This window comes from Malurus melanocephalus, unplaced genomic scaffold, assembly GCF_030028575.1.
Source record: "Malurus melanocephalus ecotype Western Australia unplaced genomic scaffold, MMel_1.1 scaffold_358, whole genome shotgun sequence".
Classification (NCBI taxonomy): domain Eukaryota; kingdom Metazoa; phylum Chordata; class Aves; order Passeriformes; family Maluridae; genus Malurus; species Malurus melanocephalus.
In genome coordinates this window covers 350,409-370,685 of record NW_026623590.1, presented here as the reverse complement: position 1 = coordinate 370,685, position 20,277 = coordinate 350,409, and the positions used below count along the sequence as shown (strand labels likewise).

General features: G+C 44.1%; 1 protein-coding gene across 1 annotated transcript in view; it reads right to left on the bottom strand.

Annotated features, from left to right (window-relative positions):
* ADAM12 (ADAM metallopeptidase domain 12) overlaps positions 1 to 20,277 on the bottom strand; it is a 159,803-nt gene that overhangs the window by 100,473 nt on the left and 39,053 nt on the right. Inside the window, exon 3 of the mRNA XM_057378427.1 lies at positions 20,186 to 20,259. Coding sequence (XP_057234410.1) covers positions 20,186 to 20,259 — 74 coding nt within the window. The remainder of the gene's footprint in view (positions 1 to 20,185; positions 20,260 to 20,277) is intronic.

Here is a 20,277-nt window from a genome sequence, read left to right as displayed (position 1 = left end):
AATTCCTCTGCAGCAAACCAGGGGATTCTCAGCTGATGATCTGTGCTGGTTTCTCCCCAGCTGAGTTTCCTTCCAACCCTTTCCACCCTTTGCCTTTCCCGTCCTTGGGAGCCTGGTGATGTCACACAACTCCTTGGGAACAAATCCAAACCCTGCACCCAAACYCCTCCAGACTGGCAGCAATTTTTGGATATCCCTCAGCATAGCAAAGCTGTCATTGGGATCACCCCTCTGTTTCCAAAGGTTTCACAGGAGTTTTCCCCTCTGGCTCATCTCTGATATCCCACATCCCTTCAGCAGGGCTGTGCACTCCAATCCCCGATCCCATCAGATTCCCTGGCATGAAAAAAGGAGCAGCACTCCCTGCAAGGCTCTGATTTTCTGCTCAATGGTTGTCCATGGGCTGCATTCCCCGCTCTGTCCCCAGGAATTGTTCTGCACGAAGGAGAATCCACCAGAATGCTTGGTCAGCCCTGGGAGAGAGCCCTGGAGAAAGAGCAGGAAAATAGAAATTGGAGAAAGAGCAGGAAAATAGAAACTGGAGGAGCAGGAAAACAGAAACTGGAGAAAGAGCAGGTAAAAATAAACTGGGAAAAGAGCAGGTAGAAATAAACTGGAAAAAGAACAGTTAAATAGAAACTGGAGAAAAAGCAGGAAAATAGAAACTGGAGAATGAGCAGGTAGAAATTAACTGGAAAAGGAACAGGTAAATATAAACTGGAGAAAGAGCAGGTAGAAATAAACTGGAAAAGAAACTGGTAAGTAGAAACTGGAGAAAAAGCAGGAAAATAGAAACTGGAGAAGGAGAGGGAAAATAGAATTTGGAGAAAGAGCAGGTAGAAATAAACTGGAAAAGGAACAAGTAAATAGAAACTGGAGAAAGAACAGGTAAATATGAACTGGAAAAGGAACAGGTAAATAGAAACTGGAGAAGGAGCAGGAAAATAGAAACTGGAGAAGGAACAGGTAGAAATAAACTGGAGAAAGAGCAGGAAAATAGAAACTGGAGAAGGAGCAGGAAAATAGAAACTGGAGAAGGAACAGGTAGAAATAAACTGGAGAAAGCAGGTAGAAATAAACTGGAAAACGAACAGGTAAATATAAGCTGGAGAAAGAGCAGGTAGAAAAAAAAACTGGAGAAAGAACAGAAAAATATAAACTGGAAAAAGAGCAGTTAGAAATAAACTGAAGAAAGAGCAGGAAAATACAAACTGGAGAAAGAACAGGAAAATATAAACTGGAAAAAGAGCAGGTAGAAATAAACTGAAGAAAGAGCAGGTAGATATAAACTGGAGAATGAGCAGCTAGAAATAAACTGTGAAAAGACCAAGCAGATATAAACTGCAASTCTGTCCTTCAAGGTCACGTAATTCCCTGCCAGAACTGCATTTCCAAAGCATCAGCTTCCCAACAGTGAGGGATAGCACAACAGAACATGTGAAATTGGATAAACATGGTTAATTCCCAAGGGAATCATAATTGTGACAGTGAAATATGATGGTTTACTAGGTCAAATACTTGCTTCAAAGAAACATGCTTGAAAATGATATTGAAAGCTTGACTTGGACAGATTGCAGGGAGCTGATCCAAAGCTATGGTCAAAGATATTTTTTCCCTGAAGAAATCAGTCACTGCACTAGACAAGGCTTACATGGACACAGAAATAAATTAATGTTTATTCTATTTTATCTTCCTGTGTTAACTTCATTAACTCATCCATACCAGAATGTCAATCAGGTCTCGTGTACGTGTCTTCTGGTAATACATGAGCTCTTAAAAGCTAATCTGAAAAGTCAAGTTCAAGCCAAGTTAAAACCCCAAAATGTTAATAATGAAAGTGTTTTTGAAGCACCATTGAGAGATAATTTGCACCTGAGAAAGGAATATTTTCTATCCAGCAGGTAAGACCCTTATGACACATTAAAAATGGATCTGTTTTCATGGAGCTGAACCTTTTTATGCTTAGATATCATTCAAAGGGGTCACAAAACCTCACCCAATATTTTAGGCCCCTGATCCTTACATTTCCATCCTCAAATGACCAAATTATGGTGTTGCTTGAGAAAATTCCATGGCATAAACAGTTTGCAAAGGAATCACAGGAACGCAAAAGGAATCACCTGGTAGTAAATGCTCCTTTCAGAGCAGTGTCTGCAACATCAGCCCTGCCCAGCCAGGTTGAGAAATTCCCAGAACCTCATAATAACCCCAAAACAATCAGAATGCTATGTTAGAAGCCCTAAAACTCTGCTGGGGAACAGGAGGACAGCAGAGGGATTAAAGGAACTGCCACTGTCCCAGAACCTTCCAGAATGTCACAGCTGAGAACACCTGAACAATCTGGAGATATTTGTGCTCCATTTCACAGAGGAAATCCTCTGTTGCTATCGAGATAAACACACATTTTATAAATAAAAAGGATTTTCCTGAAACAGTATTTTTACACATGAGCAACCTGGTGTGGTGGAGGCGTCCCTGYCCTTGGCAATGGGGTGGAATGAGATGAGCTCTGAGSTCTCYTCTAACTCAAACCATTCTGTGATAGAACATATTCTGATAAAATATTAATCATAAATGAAGAGCAGTGGCAACAGGAGAAATTCCAGTTGGATGTCATTATCCACAGCCATCCAGATGTTCTGGAAATGATTCATTAGGGATACATTCTGTAACTGCAGAGATAACGAGTGAAAACTGGGTGTCTGGAACACATTTTATTGACCAGGTCAGGATGTAAAAATCTTCAGTAGTGACCAGGTCAGCAGCCACAGATACTTGGAGAAGATAATCTGATATTCTGGCAAGATGATGCAGGCATTAAAACAGGGAAGAGGTAAGAGGGTGGAACTTGTTAAAATAAAAAAAGGTGCTGGCAGCTGCATGGTGTCAGCTGTATCTGYAATAATGAAGACATTTCTGGTGAGCACAAACCCCCACAATTTTTGGTAATTAATCCAAACCCCAAGCTAAGTCAGCCAAGGGTGATAACACGAGCATATTTCTTCAGTAGAACATCATCCATTTCCAGTTTTCTGGCCCACAGCATTCCTGTTCACACTCTCCCATAGCATCTGAAGTTGTATATTCACCCTCCAAACACAAGAGCTTCTCTGGATGCCCTAAAATGTCAGGTTTTGGCCACATTGAGTTTTCATGTTGGCTAAAAGAGCTTTTTTTTATTATTTCTTCTCACCTCAAAAGTGCCATTTTTTGGAGAAAATATTTAAAGACATCAAGCAGCAAAGAGTGCTAAAAGAGGGTTGGTTCTACCCTTCCCTGGGCCTGCTGAAATCCTGCTGAACCACTGATTACTGGAGACTCCTCCAGGGTGGGGAAAAAAAAAAAAAAAGTTCCTTGTAAAAAAGATAAAGAAAACTGAAATTTCGTATTAATATCAACAGACTTTGATCTAGCAATATAKCTACCAAATGTTATTGCAGTATCACACTCTAAATCTCTGTCTCCAAAATGACGTGGATTGTCAGAACTTCATACATAAATTTATAAGGGACCATCTTTAATTTCATGCAAATGACAGTTGCAAATGGCCCCAGTAAAACACTCATTGTCTTCTGCCCCCATAAATTTCAAACTTCTTCCAGTTTTTCATGAACTCAGAAGATAAATGACATTTTAACTGTGGTGGCCTTGGCCTTGTACCACATTCCTGTGCTGAAACATTAAGTTCCAACCAAAASAAAAGGTGATATTCAGCAAAAGTTTTCGTAATAAAAATAAAATTCTCCATAAAGTTGGGAAATTCAATGTTTTAACATGCTCTAAATGGATGTTTTATTTGCTAGGTGTAAATGTGTGCTTGGGGACATGGGTCAGTGGGGGCTTTAATGGTTGGACTCGATGACCTTGGAGGACTTTCCAACCTTAATGATTCCATATTCACTTCAAATTTATTATTTTGGAGTCCCACACACTATGGTCTGAATATTTTGTTAGCTTGAGGGTTGTGTTTAGCAATCCCATTTTTGTTACACCGATGACAGTCTCTACAATCCTTCAGAAAAAAATTACAATGTTTTCCTTCAAACTATTTCCTCGGGAGACAAAAAATAAAAAAGGATCTAAAGATTTTATCCAGAAATGCCTGTCTTCAGGACAGAAAAATAGGAAACCAAAGGATTTCCAAGCTTCACTCCTGCCATCCTACAGTTTTCCTAATCTTACTGATAATAAATGGGACTGAGTGGATCCTGTGGAGTGGTGTGAAYTCACTGGGACCCAAACATGGGTAATTTGGAAGATTCCTAACTAACAGCTTTAATGAGTCCATTTCCACACCAGTTATCTCTCAGGGTTAACAAAGGACCTGTCAGGTCACCCAGGGCGAGCTTTTGGGTCCTGAAATGTGCCCAGAGCTGTGCCCTGCTCTAAGAGCTGGGTCAAAGTCATAAATAGTTCAGCCCAATTAGCAGTGGATTCCTACATTTAGGGGAAGCAATTCTGCACCTAAGYCACCTGCAGAGCTCTGGTGGCTCCAGGGACACAAATCACACCTGGAAAGGACCTCACAGGTCCTTACTCTGCACCATTACAGGAATTGTAGCAGGGACTTTCAGGGCTGAGAGGGTCAGAAATGAAGGCACTGCTGCTGACAAAGGAATTCAGTTGATTCATAAAACCCACAGCCTCAAATCTTTCCATAAAAAACATCTCAGAGGTTGGCCTGGGAAGTCACCAGTGTGGAATTAGGATTTGTAATTACTGTAAGGATGGTTCAGAGGGACACAAGCAGGGAATTGCCCAGGCAGTAATAGATGCCCTTGGAGGGGATGGAGAGCCAGCCAACCCTGTGCCCAAAAATAAATGATGGATTTTCAAAAGGAGGAAGCAAAGCAGCAGCAGAAATGGGCAGTACCAGGACACCTCCCCCATGGAACAGAATAAACCCAAACCAGACCAAATTCACCACTGAGAACATGAAAAGGTCAAACAAACTGTGACTAAGGAACCACAGGAAATGACAACGAGGGTGGACATGCTCCTCTTTCCAGTTTATCCACAGAAAGATCAAAAAATGAGACATTTCTTAACTAAAAAATGAGATATTTCTTAACCACTGCTCGATGGCTTTGTTTCAGAACGAGGATGTTGTAGTCCTTCTGCATTAGGATATCACTGCTCAAAATGTACTTGAGAGTGCAAATACGAGATTCAGTCTTTAAAATCTTTCTTTTAGGTTGATGATAGTTGTATCACACAAAGTCTCTGTGTCCTAGCAACAACATAACTCTTGCTAAACTCAGGCAATTGGAAAATCAGTCAAATTCAGACACAATTAAGATTAAATGTCATAACTGGCAATGTATGAAAAATACTAGGCCTTTCCAATTTAGCTCTTTTTTTTTTTATTCTCATCTCCATATCTTTCGCAATGATTCATGCAATGACATGAGTAATACACGGAAATAAATGAGAATTGACTTTTGCTAAAATAGCTGAATACAGAACATTAGCTCTTCTCTAAGCATGTCTGAGWGCAGCTCCCATTCTCCTCTGAACCAAACACACACGGATGATAAAAAAGCACAAATGTATCCAAAACCAGGCTAATTTTAAACTTAAATCACATCCTAAACCTTTTTCTAAGACTCAAGCTTCCTAATTTTTYCTTGACCAAACTTCAACCCAACASCATTGCYGAGTGTTTGTTCATTTWAAACTGGAAGAGGGTARATTAAAATGAGAAATGAGGAAGAAACTYTTCCCCATGAGGGTGGGGAGGCCCTGGCAGAGGSTGCCCAGAGAAGCTGTGGCTGCCCCATCCCTGGCAGTGCCTTTTCCWTTAGGAAATTACATCAGGAATGAACTACACAAGTGGCTTCATTTTACATCTCTTTTATGACCTATTTCCCAGCAGTTTTCCCTTTACCATAAATTTTGTAAGCAAAGAATCTGTCCTGTGATCAATTTGCTCTCTCCCATTACCTGTTAATCTTCCTCCCTACTTAGTCTTTTTCCAAWTTTTTTTTWTTTTTTATTTAGGGAACAGRAAAATCTTGATATGGAGAAGTYAGAGAAATTGTTCATCACTGACACCAACACAGCTTTGCAAATGAAGATGACCTTAAAGAAGCGATGGATCCCATGACCTAACCTGTGCTTCCTGTACGATTTTAATCAGGGATTATCATGTCTTATCAGTTTCCTTATGATTCTTWCCTTACACAATTTCCTAAAGGAAAAGAGGGTTTCCCAACGTCCTCTTCCAGTGCCAGCTGGGCACTCAGCCTCATCCTTGGTGTGCAGATTCCAGGGTTAAAGGATGCTCATATTTTAGCCCTATCAACAGTTGCACTGCCAGTCACATCCTGGACATTCATCTTTTGCTTGGACTGTGATATGATCTTAATTCTTCCTTATCTCTGCATTCCAGTAATTCCTTCCTGACAAATCCTGCTCTCAGAATCCCTCCAGGAGTGAAAACCAGAGCAGGTTTCAGCATCCAGATGGGTGCACAGGTGACCTCCTGACCTCCAGGACTCACCACAATCATTCTGTTTTCATTGCAGCAGCTCCTGTTCACCTTGCTGGACAAGGAGGGTTTTCCACAGGAAATTCCAAAGTTTGTGTGTGTCTTATCTGAGCCTCTCCTTTCCCTGCAGAAATTGTCCCCAATGTCCCCCCCAGCCCTTCCCTGTCCCATCCTGAGGCCATTCCCTCTCCTCCTGCCCCTATTCCCTGGGAGCAAAGCCCAATCCCACCAGGCTACAACCCCTAATAAAAAAGTTCTGTAAAAGCCAACAAAAAAYGGGATTTTTCTCCTTTCTAACTGCCTTAACAACAGGATGAGAATAAACATTAGGAAGACCTATAAAATTCACCTCAGCTCATATGCAAATTGCAGCGCCGCCAAAAGCCCCAGAGATGAGGTTTGCAGACACTACATGATCTTCCATGCTCCCCTTGCTCTTGGATGAATCTCACCCCGCTTGAACTGTGTAAAAAATATGCATAAAGAAGCAAAGGGGAATGTTGGAGACGAGGAAAGCAGCCATGCTGTGATTAAATATGTATGGTAATGCCAGCGTTTCTGATGGAAGGAAAGGAAAAAAAACACCCAAGAACACAAGACCAGGCATCCACCTCTCTGCACACCTCTGATACCGTGAGGAGAGTTTCCAAGGAGAAAGCTAATATCCCTGTAATCCTTGCTTTTCCCAGTAAAATATATATGTTTTTGCAGAGCGGGATTCACTTCTGAAGCTGCACCAACAAGTAAATTATTCATAAGAGAGGAGATAAAAGACAGAACATTTCACCGAGTAAAATATTTAGACTCCCCTATCTCTGGCAGTGTGATCATGCTCGTACTAACTGGGCATACTGGGAATCAAAATGAAGCTAAATTAAGTGGTACAAACGATGCATAGAAAATACATCAAGCTGATAAAAGAGACAGCTCTCCTGTACCCACGTTTCATCTTYCACGGTGAACCAGCTCGAGGAGAACTAAGCAAAGATGCAATTAATCTGTGCTCCAACGTCGTGCCACTTATCAATATGTGAGTGCAGCACCTCAATAAAACAGGACACTTAAAGGGCTGCTAAATGTATCAATATTCAATTATACAATGCTAATAAAGCCATTAAGGGAGAATTAACAAGGGTTTACTCAGGAAGTATCTCKGTCTGACATTAGGTGGCTCTTTAAACATTTTCTAAAGAAATACAGTAAAAAAGCTGTTAAAATATTTATGCAATGCTTGCATTAGTTCTGTTTAACTGGCGCAGCAGCAATAATATCAGCAGTTTTAAATGCCCTGCTTCTCAGCACYACGATTATCCACTAGTTAGGAGAGATAAATAAATTCCCCCTCTTAGAATGTTAATGCTCTTCATTACAAAGAAAATATCTCCAAATCCTTCATTAAAGCTCAGAGCATCACTAAATCTGGATATTTCCAACTCTATATTGAGGAACCAACATCAGAATGTGCTGCAGCAGGAGCTGGGCCAGAGGTGGCCACCAAGGCTCCTGCCCAGGTAGCCCCAGAGGAAAATTGGGTTTTGCCCCAAATCTTTGTGCTCAGGCCTCCCARGCAAAGCCTTCCCGGCAGCAAAGGCAGATTATTTCACTCCAAGAGATTGTGCTGGTGCAGCACTTCTGGCTCGTGGCTCCTCCTCCATCCCCCAGTAACAAAAAGCCTCCCAGGACTTGTTAAATTAGCCAATGTAATGAAGTCCAATTCTGTGTTATTTGCACAGGGACTGGAAAAGATTTCATGTTTCCATGTACATAAACAAAACCTGGCTCAGCACACCAGGGAATTAAGAGGTTTATAAAATATAAAAGACATTCACATTAATCTGTTAAACAATTCATTCTCTACCCTGCCCTTTCCTACTAAGTGAATTCATTGCTTATAAAATATATATATATATTTGCTGCTGGCTCTTTTTGCTGCTGGTGACTCAGTGCTGGTCCCCAACACCTTGGGGCTCTTTGGGGGGACACTGATGCTGCCCCTGGGCTGGAAGAAAAAGAAGGTGCAAGTGTTCTCTGTCCCTGTTTTTCAGAAGTTTTGGGTGTTTAACAATGCCAGCTGTGCTGCAGGAAGAAGGACAGACCTCACCATTGATCTGAATTAAATTATCAGGAGGTGCGGGAATGAAATAAATGAACACACACCCTGGAAAACCCAAAATAAAGCAGTTTCTCAGATGCTGCCCAGATGATGCTGAGTATTTTTCTTCCAGGAATTGCCAAGCAAAGGGAAAGCGCTGATTTCTTGCAGGATAAGTTGGGCAAACTTCATCAACATAAAGCCAACTTTACACTGAGGCGCCCGTAACTCCTCTCAAGGAGCTGCAATTTTGCAATTTTGATGGATACTGTTCTAAATTAGTATAAAAAGCCRTACTCCTCTTCAGAAAATAACAGCACTTATTATTTAAAAAGATCAAACAGGTGCTACCAAGTAAACACCTCCTAATGAGAACTGGTTTTGTTTTCCTTTTAAAAGAAGGTCATCACATCCARCCACCAGGGCTCTGAGCTCAAAGGAAGTCAAATGCCTGCCCTGCTTGAACATTATCCACAAAATGCTCTGGAAARGCTTTAATTTGCCACAATTTGCATCCACAGAACAAAGTGAGGAAGACTTTTAACTCCTCCATGAACAAAGATTGTATTAACACAACCCAAAAGCAAGTGAAAATAGGAGTTMCTTGTTCCTGACTGCTTTGTTTTCAGAAGACACTAATAACCACCCACTTCTCTAATAAAACAATTAGACCTTCCCAGCACATTCCCTCCTCTCCTCCCCAAATATTTTTGTTTCAGAAGTGTTTGTGTTGCAGTCACTGCTGGGTTTTATTTTACCTCAACACTATCATCCAGCTAATAATGGGGTGTTATTTATTTGTATTTGGGGTTTTTTTTGGTCTGTTTTTATAGGAGTAAGAAATACATTCAATTTTTCATTCTTTGTGTAACAAGAATTCCTGCTTTTTCCTGGGTTGGATTTTCATTTGTCCAACTCAAAGCTATCTCAAAGGGGTTTATGAAACTTGTTGAATTGGTGTAGCTTCAATCCAATCATCAAGCAGATTAGTTTTAAATTTAATCAAATTATGCCACACCTAGCCCATAAAGGACACCCAGTTCTTTAAGGGGGATTTGCCCATTTTTCAGGCAAAATTAAGGGTTCTGATGGCTCTTATTTTCATATTTATGGTGGAGCACATGGGTGCAAGAATGTCCCAGACCAGCCAGGAGAAGCATCCAACACAGGAAACACCAAAACGTGCCCACTGGATTTCTGAGTCACCCCAGCACATTTATTAAACCCTGAGCTGTGCTTTTACAACTGGTCTCCATCAGAGATATTTCACCTCTGAAATTTCATCTGCAGAGCAGAGCAGAGCAGAGCAGAGCAGAGCAGAGCAGAGCAGAGCAGAGCATCATCTCTCCCTCCTCGTGAGTCACGAGGCAGCCTCATCGCACCGAGCTTGATTTCACTGCCTCATCAGCCTCTTGTTCTCCAGGGGCAGAGCTGCTCTCTCCAGCCTGCTCAGCCCACGGAGAAGTGGCCATTAACTGCAGCTCCTCATTATGTAAGAATCAGCTAATCAAGAGTGACCAAGACATAACTGATGTTGTGATTGAAGAAAGGGAGACATCTGCTCGGAATTATCCAGCCCGCTGTTTCAACTGATAAGGCATTTACTGCCTTGGTGCTCAATTAGAGCAGGGATAAATGATTTTGGGGGAATGTGGAGTTTGTTTTACCAATGGCTTGGGAGGGGGAGAGGGATGGGATGGAGGGCACAAAGTGCAAGCAAGGCTCGGTGCTGAGGAGAAAAGGCAGAACCTGCCTGTCAACCACGCCAGCACAAGGCACCACAGACAATCCTGAGCTCTACCTGAGGGGCTGTTTGTAATGCAAAGAAAACTGTCATTTCCATGGTTTTCAGTCTAAGTTGTAAAAATATTTCTGCTTCCATTTCCTAATTCACATCCAGTTGCGTTTTTTTTTCTTTATCTAATATACCGAGTGAAACTAACATTCAAATGTATCAGATTCATTTCTCATGTGAATGGGAAGCCATTCCCCTGAATCAGAGCGGGCTGTAGAGATGTACTCCTGATTAATTTGGTGATGGAGCTTGCCTTTTCATTTCTAAATGTCATAGGCAGCTTTTCCAAAGCCAAAAGTTTATGTGTTTTATCAGAGCACAGGAGGTACATTTCCTCATTCTTCGTTTTTAACAGAAAGATCTGTTATAAAACACGACCTTTCTATGCCTAAGCTGTAGCAGAATATGCTGGGCAGATAAAATATGTAATGTGATAAAGGCTGCATTGAAACTGAACCCAGAGTGGGGCTGTAAGTGAACAAAACTCTTGTTTTCCTTAGGGAAAGGAAGAGCATCGGGCAGTGATGCCTAAAACAAGGCTCACCTAAAACAGAGGCCAAAGTTAAGAGAAAAAAAGCAGATAAATGCAATCCAGGCCTGCTGGGACATTGAGGGCAGACAAAGCCTCCTCCTGAGGCTGCACCTAAAATGCACCCTGAGTCATGAGATATTCACCTTTTATAAGTTCAGTTTTATGAACATTATCGGGCCCCAATTCCCCAATGACACCTTCAGGTGATGATGTCAATTCCCCCAAATTTGCTCACCCCAATTCTCTGTTGCTTCCAGATTTTGGGGCACTGAGCAGTGAAAAGTCCTTGGATTTCAGGCTCAGAGAGGAATTGTTTTGTTTAAAGATGGGAGAACAGGAGCTTTAGTGCTGTGCACTGGAGAATTTCAAGAATACAGATACATGAAAATATAGAAACTAAAAATCCTAAGGCATCAGTCGGAAGAGACACTGCACTTTTCCTGGAGAAACACAAAATGTGGGGCAGAGGAAGGARCAGGCAGGCTCTGCCCTCCTCCTGGGAGGACTGGGAAGCAGGAATTGCCAGGAATAGCTCAATTTCGGTGGATCATTACCGCGTTCTCAAATTACCCCGTTCCTACAAAGGCTGAGGGCTTTTCACAGCTCCTTCAAATGAGCAGGAGCAGGTAGGAGATAAAAGCACCRGAATAAATTGGCTCAATTTCTTGAAGGAATCTGTCTGGATGACTGAGGCCAGACATCAAAGAAGGGGGAAAGCAAAGCGCCCTCTTGCCAAGCTTATGTTTCCATATATGTATTTCCTCCCCACTCTCCATATAGACTCTGCTTTTTGCATCAGCCCTCTTGGCTGATAGCGCAATGCTTCGTGTTCGCTCRCTGCTTTTCATCTTCAAAATGTGAGCAAACCCATCCTTGGGCTCTCAGAATGTGAGCAAACCCATCCTSGGGKTCTCAGAATGTGAGCAAACCCATCCTGGGGCTCAGCTGGGAGAAAATGAGAGAAATAAAGCCGGGATCCCTCGTTGCCTGTGGGGAGCTGGGTGGCTTGGCTTGACACAGCCCTGTGCTCTGCAGGCTGGAATAAGTTTGGATTCCTCCAGCAGCAATTTCTGCCATCCTTGGAGCCCCAAGAAACTGCTCTGTCACTTGGAAAGGAACTGACATTTTCTGGAAAGAGGCTAAAATTCAGCATCCAGCAAAGTGTCTGCTTCTCCTCCAAATTCAGTCCCACACACAGAAAAATCTTGTCCTCGAGTACCTTTCATCTCCCTTTTCTCTCTTTCTTGATTTCGTTCTTTTTTTCATTCTCATTCTGTCTTTTCCTTTCCCTTTTGGATTTTCTGAAGAGGCCAAGCTCCCCTGAGTAGCTGCAGAGAGCCAGCTGTTGCAGCAAGCAGCTCTGCAGACATGCCTGCAGCCTGAGTCAYGCACGCCGCGCTCGAGAAATGGAAAAGGAACCGAAAAAATGGAAAAGGAACCGTTACATCAGGGATGTTGAATGGGATCGTGCCCAGAGAAACATCCAGGAATCGCTCTCTGCTCTGGACACCAGGCATGCACTCCTTTCCCCTGCTTTCCCTCCTCTTTCCATGGATTTTGTGACAGAGGAGGACCCCAATGTTTTTGGAGAGGGGGTATGTGCACGTTGGCCACGTTCCCTGCAGCCCTGGCAGGAAAAAAAATGCTCCAAATGCTGAAGGCTGCCCTGCTGTGCCCATGGAAATTCATACACACCTGGAAATCCCTCTCATGGGAGCTTTGAAAAAGGGCAAACAAGAGAAAATACAGATGAAAAAAGGAAGAACAAAGGGAAAAGAGAGACAAATTAATGAACGTTTCTGTGGAAGTTCCTGCACTTGGTTCCTGATTGAGATTTTTAAAGGAAACTGAGGTAGGAACTTTTCATGAGATCAGCATGACCAGTTTCTCCTTAGCCCCTTGAAAAATTCCTACACTCAGTTCGTGATGAAAATGTGTTCCTTTAAGGCTCCAGGGATGTAAACCATCTCACAGGACCTCAAAATACAAATCACTCTGGCCAGAGTGTGAGGGGAAGACTTTTATCTAAACTCCATGACCACAGCATGACAAAGCTGCCAAACCTGAGGATTCAGGCATGACTGTGACAGCATTATCAGGGGTTTGCTTTTGGTTTAGTTGGTTTGTTGGCTTTTACAAAAACTTATGACAAAGTTTCTTTCACAAAGAAACTTGAGGACATGAATCTCCAGTATGAGAATGAAAGATGTGTTAAAATGAATCTTAACTGTTGCGGTTTTTCTTTTTTCCTGTTGTGATGTCTGCTTTTAGTTTGTTCTGATGTGGACACACACTGACAGGTCTTCCTCCTGTTCCTGTTGTCTCCCTTTGGCTACTCCACCCCGCAGCTAAAATCCTAAAGGGAAACTCAGGGAAGGGACAATTCCCTGAATCACAGGATTGTAGAATGGTTTGGGTTGGAAGGGACCTAAAATCCCATCCCATCCCACCCCTGCCATGGCAGGGACACCTCCCACTGTCCCAGGCTGCTCCCAGCCCCAATGTCCAGCCTGGCCTTGGGCACTCAAAGGGATCCAGGGGCAGCCACAGCTTCTCTGGGCTCCCTGTGCCAGGGCTGCCCACCCTTGGTTTTGACTTCAAAACTCATTTACAACTTTTCCTTCCCCACTGTGTTTCTGAAGACAAAAAACCATATCCACCAGTGCTCCTGAGAAGCAGGAGAATCCTCCTGGCTCTGGCCTGGTCTCTTTACAGTTGTTGTGAAGAAGAACCAAACCCTTGGGCAGTGCTGGAGCAGAGCAGATCCTCCAGGAGGATTCTCAGCATTTCCCCTTCACTGCTGTCGGGATGCTGCTCACTCACGTCAGGACCAAACCACAAAAAAACCCCAACGAGCAGAAGGATTCTGAAAGCTGCCCAAGGAGCAGATAGGAGAACCACGTGAGGAGCCCTCGGGAGGTTTTGTGAGCCAACAAAAACCTGGAGCTCCAGCTGGAGCCTCCCATCCTTTCCCTGCCCTGGGCCACGCGGCRCTCCTCGCCACGCGGGCTGCGCTATCAGCGGGACTTTGGGAGCTTTCCAGGAAGGTTTTATCTCCCGTCTCTCCCCAGTTATGGATTTGCTCTCCTCCAGGACTGCGCGTTGCCGTGTGCTCATTATCGCGGCGCTGGGGCTGAGCTCAGCCCGCWGAGGGAGGGAGCAGCATTCCTGCTTTTCCCCGGAGCCACGGGCAGAGCAAAGTGCTGAAAACCTCACATTCTGCACGGCCAGRGGAGCCTCAAACACTGCTTGGAAAATACCAGATTGTGCTGCTGTAGTACACTCAGAGAGCAAAACGCAAAGCAGGCTGATGCTGTATTACATTTATTAACATCTGCCTCTATTACTGTTCTGGTTTTCACTGGGAGGGACAGCTCTGGGATTGCTCTGACAGTGAACAATCAAAACTTGGGGCTGGCTTGGTTCAGAGCTGCCAGCTGATGATGCTCTGGAAGCTCAGGAAAATCCTCGTGCAGAGAAACCAGCACCTGTCCCACCCACCAGATGGGTTTTGTTTGCCCAGTGAACCAGATCTGTGGCTCTGCAGAACAGACAAAAGTGTTAAACCTCTCATATCTCAGTTTTCCCACAAAAAAAAGGGGATGATCCCTCAGTCCTTCACARGTGCCCATGCTGCAGGGCAGGAGCAGGACAGCCCTGGTTCCTCTGACCCCATATGTGCCCTGGAGCCAGGGTTTGGGATGGGAGTAGGACAAAGCCCTCTCTTCTCTCCAAGGAATTTGGCACAGCAGCCCTGACTCCTCTGACCCCATACATGTCCCAGAACCAGGGTTTGGGATGTGAGTAGGACACAGCCCTCTGTCCTCTCCAGGAAATTTGGCACAGCCCCATCATCCGGCTGTTCTGTGGGCATGGGAAAAGCAGCCTGACCTTGACAGAAATTATGACAGCCAGCCACAAAACGGTCTCAGAATTCTCAGTATTTCTAAGTCCTTTTATCCTCTCCTCTTCCAGCAGGTTATATCAGCATATAAATGTGTTCTCTCACTGTTCCTTTCTTTTGGTGTATTCATGGAAGGAGYTGGGAACTCCTCCTGGGGAACTCCTCATTTTTGTGGGGCTTGGAACTGGATGATCCCTTTCAACCCAAGACTTTCTATGATTCTGTGATTGTAAGGAGAGAAAAAAACAGACTAAAAAAGCAGCAGTTTCTCTCCTGGTGGGGCTGAATACTTTCACTCCAAAATGACACAAAGGTAGCCCTGACCCCACCGCCTCCACTACCATTGCTAAAAATCATAGAACAAACTTTGGTTTCTTGATGCCCGTGCTAAATATTCACTTTTTACACCCTAAACCTGTGCAAAATACCTGTACCCTCAGAGCCACAGACTGATTCCACTTTTATGGTAGCCGTGGTAGCTTAATTGCCACATCTCAGGGTGGCTCAGACCATCCTGACTGCTGCCATCGCAGAAAGGGGAAAAACTGTTCCTTCCTTCCATTAAATTGAAACTTTTCCTTCAATTACAGCGAGATCCCAACTGTCAGCTCAGGCTGAAATGCTGCAGTACAGCTGCCAGCTCCAGCACTCGCAGATAAAGCAGGCTGAGGTCACAGTTTTTTTGGCTAAAACACAGCACAGAATTACAATAGCGAGGATACTCTGACAGGTCCCAGCTCTGTGTTTGGGATTTGTTTGTTTGGATTTGTTTGTTTGGATTTGTTTGTTTGGATTTGTTTCTCCATCCGCATTTCGAGCCATGGATTCTATAGGAGCGTGTCAGTTCATTAACAAACCTCGTCAGCTGTTTTCTCTGGTACCACAAATGGATTATTTCCCTGCAAAATTCATCCAGCTCCAGGGTCACTTGCACACCAATCAGCACTCCCATTCGGGGAGGTCAGGAAAGTGGAGAGAATGACTTTTTTTCTTTTAATTAAAAGAGAGAACAAAATAYTGCTGGACTCTGAAGCCTGGTTAGAACTGTGCAGGAAGATGGCTGCTGCCTGATTTCCAGCCCAGGGAATTCTGCTGGAGCCTCCTCAATCCTGGGGAAAAACTTTCCAAGTGACCTTCAACTCTGGGTCACTGCATCCCAACTCACCCTGGGTGCTGTGTCTCCATGAAGAAGTGGAAAATATGCAGGGGGCAGTMAGAGATGATCTAAACCTCTGGAGATCTCTGGGATCCTAAGGGATTTATGGGATAAGATGGAGGGTGATACCATGTCCAGAGGTGGATTTTGTCTCCTGATAAAATTGAARAATTTTTACTGAGGGAATAAAAGGCAGCAATGTAACCTCATATATTGCCTTTTTTATATTGCTTTGTTAAGGCTGGGCTATAAACCTGATGAAAAGGAGCATAAAATGATGGGRAAATGAAGAGTGAACTCAGCTCCTCTGAAATATCCCAGCTTTTTCTTTCCATTTCCATGTTCCAGTGGCCCAGCAGCCACAACCACACTGACCTCACTCCTCTGCAGGTCTGGACAACAAAGTCCCACCAGGAAGAAAACTGTCCAGGACACACATAGGATGTTGTGGATGTCCTCAGGGCAGAGCCATCCCACCTCCCTACTCACCCTCACATGCCCTCAAATGATCTCAGCTTTCCTCTCTTTTTTTTATCCCTCTCTGCCCCAGCCCCGGGTCTGCACAGTGCAGGGAAAGCTCCCCGACATCTGCTCRGAGTTACATTTCTCTGACATTCATAATTATGACCTTTGTCAGCAGATCATGTAAGCATGAAATTGATTTTGAAAATCAGCAATTCCGCTGACTTCACCTGGCCCGCTCACATGTTTAAAGTTAAAAGAACACTTAAGAGCTTTGCTGCACACAGACCCAGCCCTGACAGAGCACAAAACGTTTCCAGTCACAGACAAACAGCCGGTAGCCACAGCCTGTTCCACTCTCCAGCTCAGATTTAATCTCACAGGGGCTCTGTTTCACTGACACCGCTGTGAAATGCTCCTCTGCAGGACCCACAGGCTGCAATCAGCTTTTAGGGGATTTAGAAGTGCATGCATTACTGTCCCTTGCACACCAGCAGAGCATCAGTATTGCTGATGTACCGCACCCCAGCCCAGTCAGCTGCTCCAAAAAGCGGTTTATTTTGTGCCTGATGGATGGTTTGCTGATTCTGGAAATCTCTCCATATGACAAGTGTTTCTAAAACATTTAAGGCACTACAGAGCTGAAGGTTCTCAAGAGTGCAATCATCTTCTGCAGCTCAATCATGGTAAGGAATGTACTCGCAACACGAGCCCGCTCGCAGGTTTGCTGCCTCTGACAAATCGAATYCGGGGTTGCAATTACAAATGGGCAGTGCCTGGAAATTAATCACCMAAGTATTTAATGAATATCCACAAAAGTAATCCCAACAGCTGCAAGCCATTGAGAAGGTTTCAAASCCTGGGCTGTGAAGTCAGGTACCAGTAACTCTTCCAGAAGAAATTCAGAACATCTTGCCCAGGACATGTGAACACATTTTGATGAGTCTAAATATCAGAAAACACCRAGCTGACATTCAATATTTCCACAGATAACAGATGGTTTCACACGTTGATCCCCACTTGGGGTTGCCTAATGCATCTGAATCAYGTTTTGAAATATAACTCAAGGTTTGGAAAATCTCTAAGGTTTTCARTAAATGGAGTTTAATGTCAAGACTACTCAAAGCAGCTGTTCCTCCCAGCCACGGAAAATCGCATCCAGGGTTTTTTTTTTGTATGACCCAATGCAGAAATTATGTAATTTAGGCGTCCCATTCACCTCCACCCCCACCATTCTCCCTTGCTTTACGTGAAAGCACAGAAAGATAAAAACACACAGCTCAGAGCTTCGTGTGCTGCCACTTTTTGCTCCAGACAAGGGGTTTGTGTTTCTCTCTCCACTCCTGCCTACAGCAGGTGATTTATGGCTCAGTGCTGCACGGCTTTTGAGCTCCATGATCCACACAAACATCAGAAGGAAGGAGCAGGGGCTGTGTGCTCTGCAGATTCCCAGGAAGCAGGGATGGGAGCATCGCTCCCCTGCCCAGGTTTTGGATGAGATTTTCACACCTCTGGAGTCCAGAACCCACAGGTCCAGCCTGGCCTGCTGCCATCAGATGTCTGCCCTGCAGAAATGCAGCCTCTCATTCCTCTCCTGGGCATTATTTCTCACTCCATGCCCCTGCAGAGCCCTGAATGCAGCAGGGTGCTCACGTCCCCTCACCTCCCGTGTCACCATTTGTGCCACAAACCCAACACCAGCCCTTCAGGCAGAAGAAACACAACCACAGCTTCCACAGACCAGCACGAAAACCTTGGGATTGTTTTTCCTGGGAAGCACAGCCCAGTCCTCCAGACCAGTGCAAGGTGTCATTTACAGAAACAACCGATCTACACGTGCACACGCTGAAGAAAATTCTGCATGGACTCGGGACACCACAATTTCTTAGGAACATCAAAGTCAGAAATACTGAAGAAAAGGGCAAAATGATTGTTGAAAACCATGATCAGCTTTCTCCTGTGGTTTGGGATCCATGAACAGCCTCGTGTGCCTCAAATGCCAATGATTGTCCCATCCCACTGCCTCAAAGCTCCTGCTGAGATGAGGAACCTCGTGCTGTCAACACCACACACAGCTCTTCCAGAATGCAAATCTTCAGCTGGGCACCCCCACTGAACTAAAAAAAATAATCCCAGTTTGCCCCAGCTGAAACATAACCATGGATAAATGTTGTATTTCGTAAGGAGCAGATCTCAACATCTCCAAATCCACAGTCACACAGACTAAGAGAGGTAATTTACAGCCCTTTCCTGTCCTGCTGCTAAAACAGGTGGAGATTGCACCTTACAATCGTCTAAATCTGATTTTATTGCAGGTACAAGAGAGTTTGGTATGTTCAGCAGAGCCTGTATTAGCAGTTTCATGTTTTTTTATGTTTTTTATGTTCTTTTAATCGCTGACATGGAATGTAAATAGTTTCCTCAATTGCTGCATATTTCCCATTCCTGGAGGAAGGCACACCCTCTGACAAAGATTAAGGGAATATAAAGTTAAACCCCTGTTTACTAAAGGAATTAAATTCTGCTCTGGTTACTGGAACAGAGCAACCTCTGCATGGGGCATCTCCACACCCTGCAAGGACAGGTTCTGAGTAACCRAGGAGCATTAAAAACAACACAAAGWAATGTCAAGATTTAGGTTTGATGTCGAATAATGAAGTGAAACAGAATTTATCACAGCTGGGGAACACTGGGGTCMATCCAAATGACTGGGAATACAAAGCACCTTGGGTTGGTTTATTCCTGAGGATAAAGAGGTGCCCTGTGGTTTTTCATGGATGTTTTCCATCCCCAGCTTCCCCTGGACTTTTGCTGTCACATTCCTCCCTCCTACACACTAAACTGCATCACTCCTGTGTGCACCCTCTCTGTCAAACTGCACAAAATACCTTCGTGCCTTTGATTCCCCAGCAGGGCAACCTGCAGAGCTCACAGATCTTGGGAACAGTTACAGAAAGTTTTCTCTAGGTTGAGAGCGATCTTWGCCTTTCCTTTGGCCAACAGCTGTCCTGATCTGGATTCCCACAAATATCCTTGAGATTCTCTTAGAGGAAAATGAAACAGTTGTGGGGCAGATGAAGATTTTGATGACTTTTTTCATTTGAAAGGTGATTTTATTCCTGTAAAAACTCTGCCCATGGGACCACGTCTGCAGCAGWCCCTGATCCCGCTCTGAAAGCTCATGGACACGAGCAGGGTTTGCCAAGAGCTCATGGAGAAAGATGGACACAAACAGGGGCTGAAGCCCAGCACTGGTCCTGGGCAATAACAACACCATCCCATCATCATCCCCTCGCCAGCAAACCCAGAGAGCTCCAGTTAGACATTCCAGCAGGGGTTAATCCCAAAGTCTTGACTCATTATCCCTATGGACACTGCACAGAGCAAATTGTGGGTGCAGGCAGTGYTAGGAGGGGTGAGTCCTCCAAAAAGAATTCCAGAGATTGCAGGATTACTATAAATAAAAGGCCTTACCACAGGAAAGGAGGAGAAACCCAAATCAAATACACAAGAAAACCCTGAGAGGCAACATGTCCATTTTCAGCCCCACATAAATGCACACAACCAGAGAGGTTTTTGCTCTATCAGCAATGCAGATACACCCATAAGCCAAACTGGAACAAAACTCTCTCCTTATGGGACTCTTTATGGGGGACCAGTAGCAAAATTGGCCCCAGGTTAATTTCAAACTATCAATTTCAAAATTATAACCCTTCTCTGAAAGTACAAAGTGACCACGCAGCAGGGTACTTACTCATTCCTCTCCAAATCGATGACCAGATGTTTATTTTCRGCTTGAATTACAAACTGCAGCTGGGCTGGGTGGTTCTGGAAAAGGAAAACAGA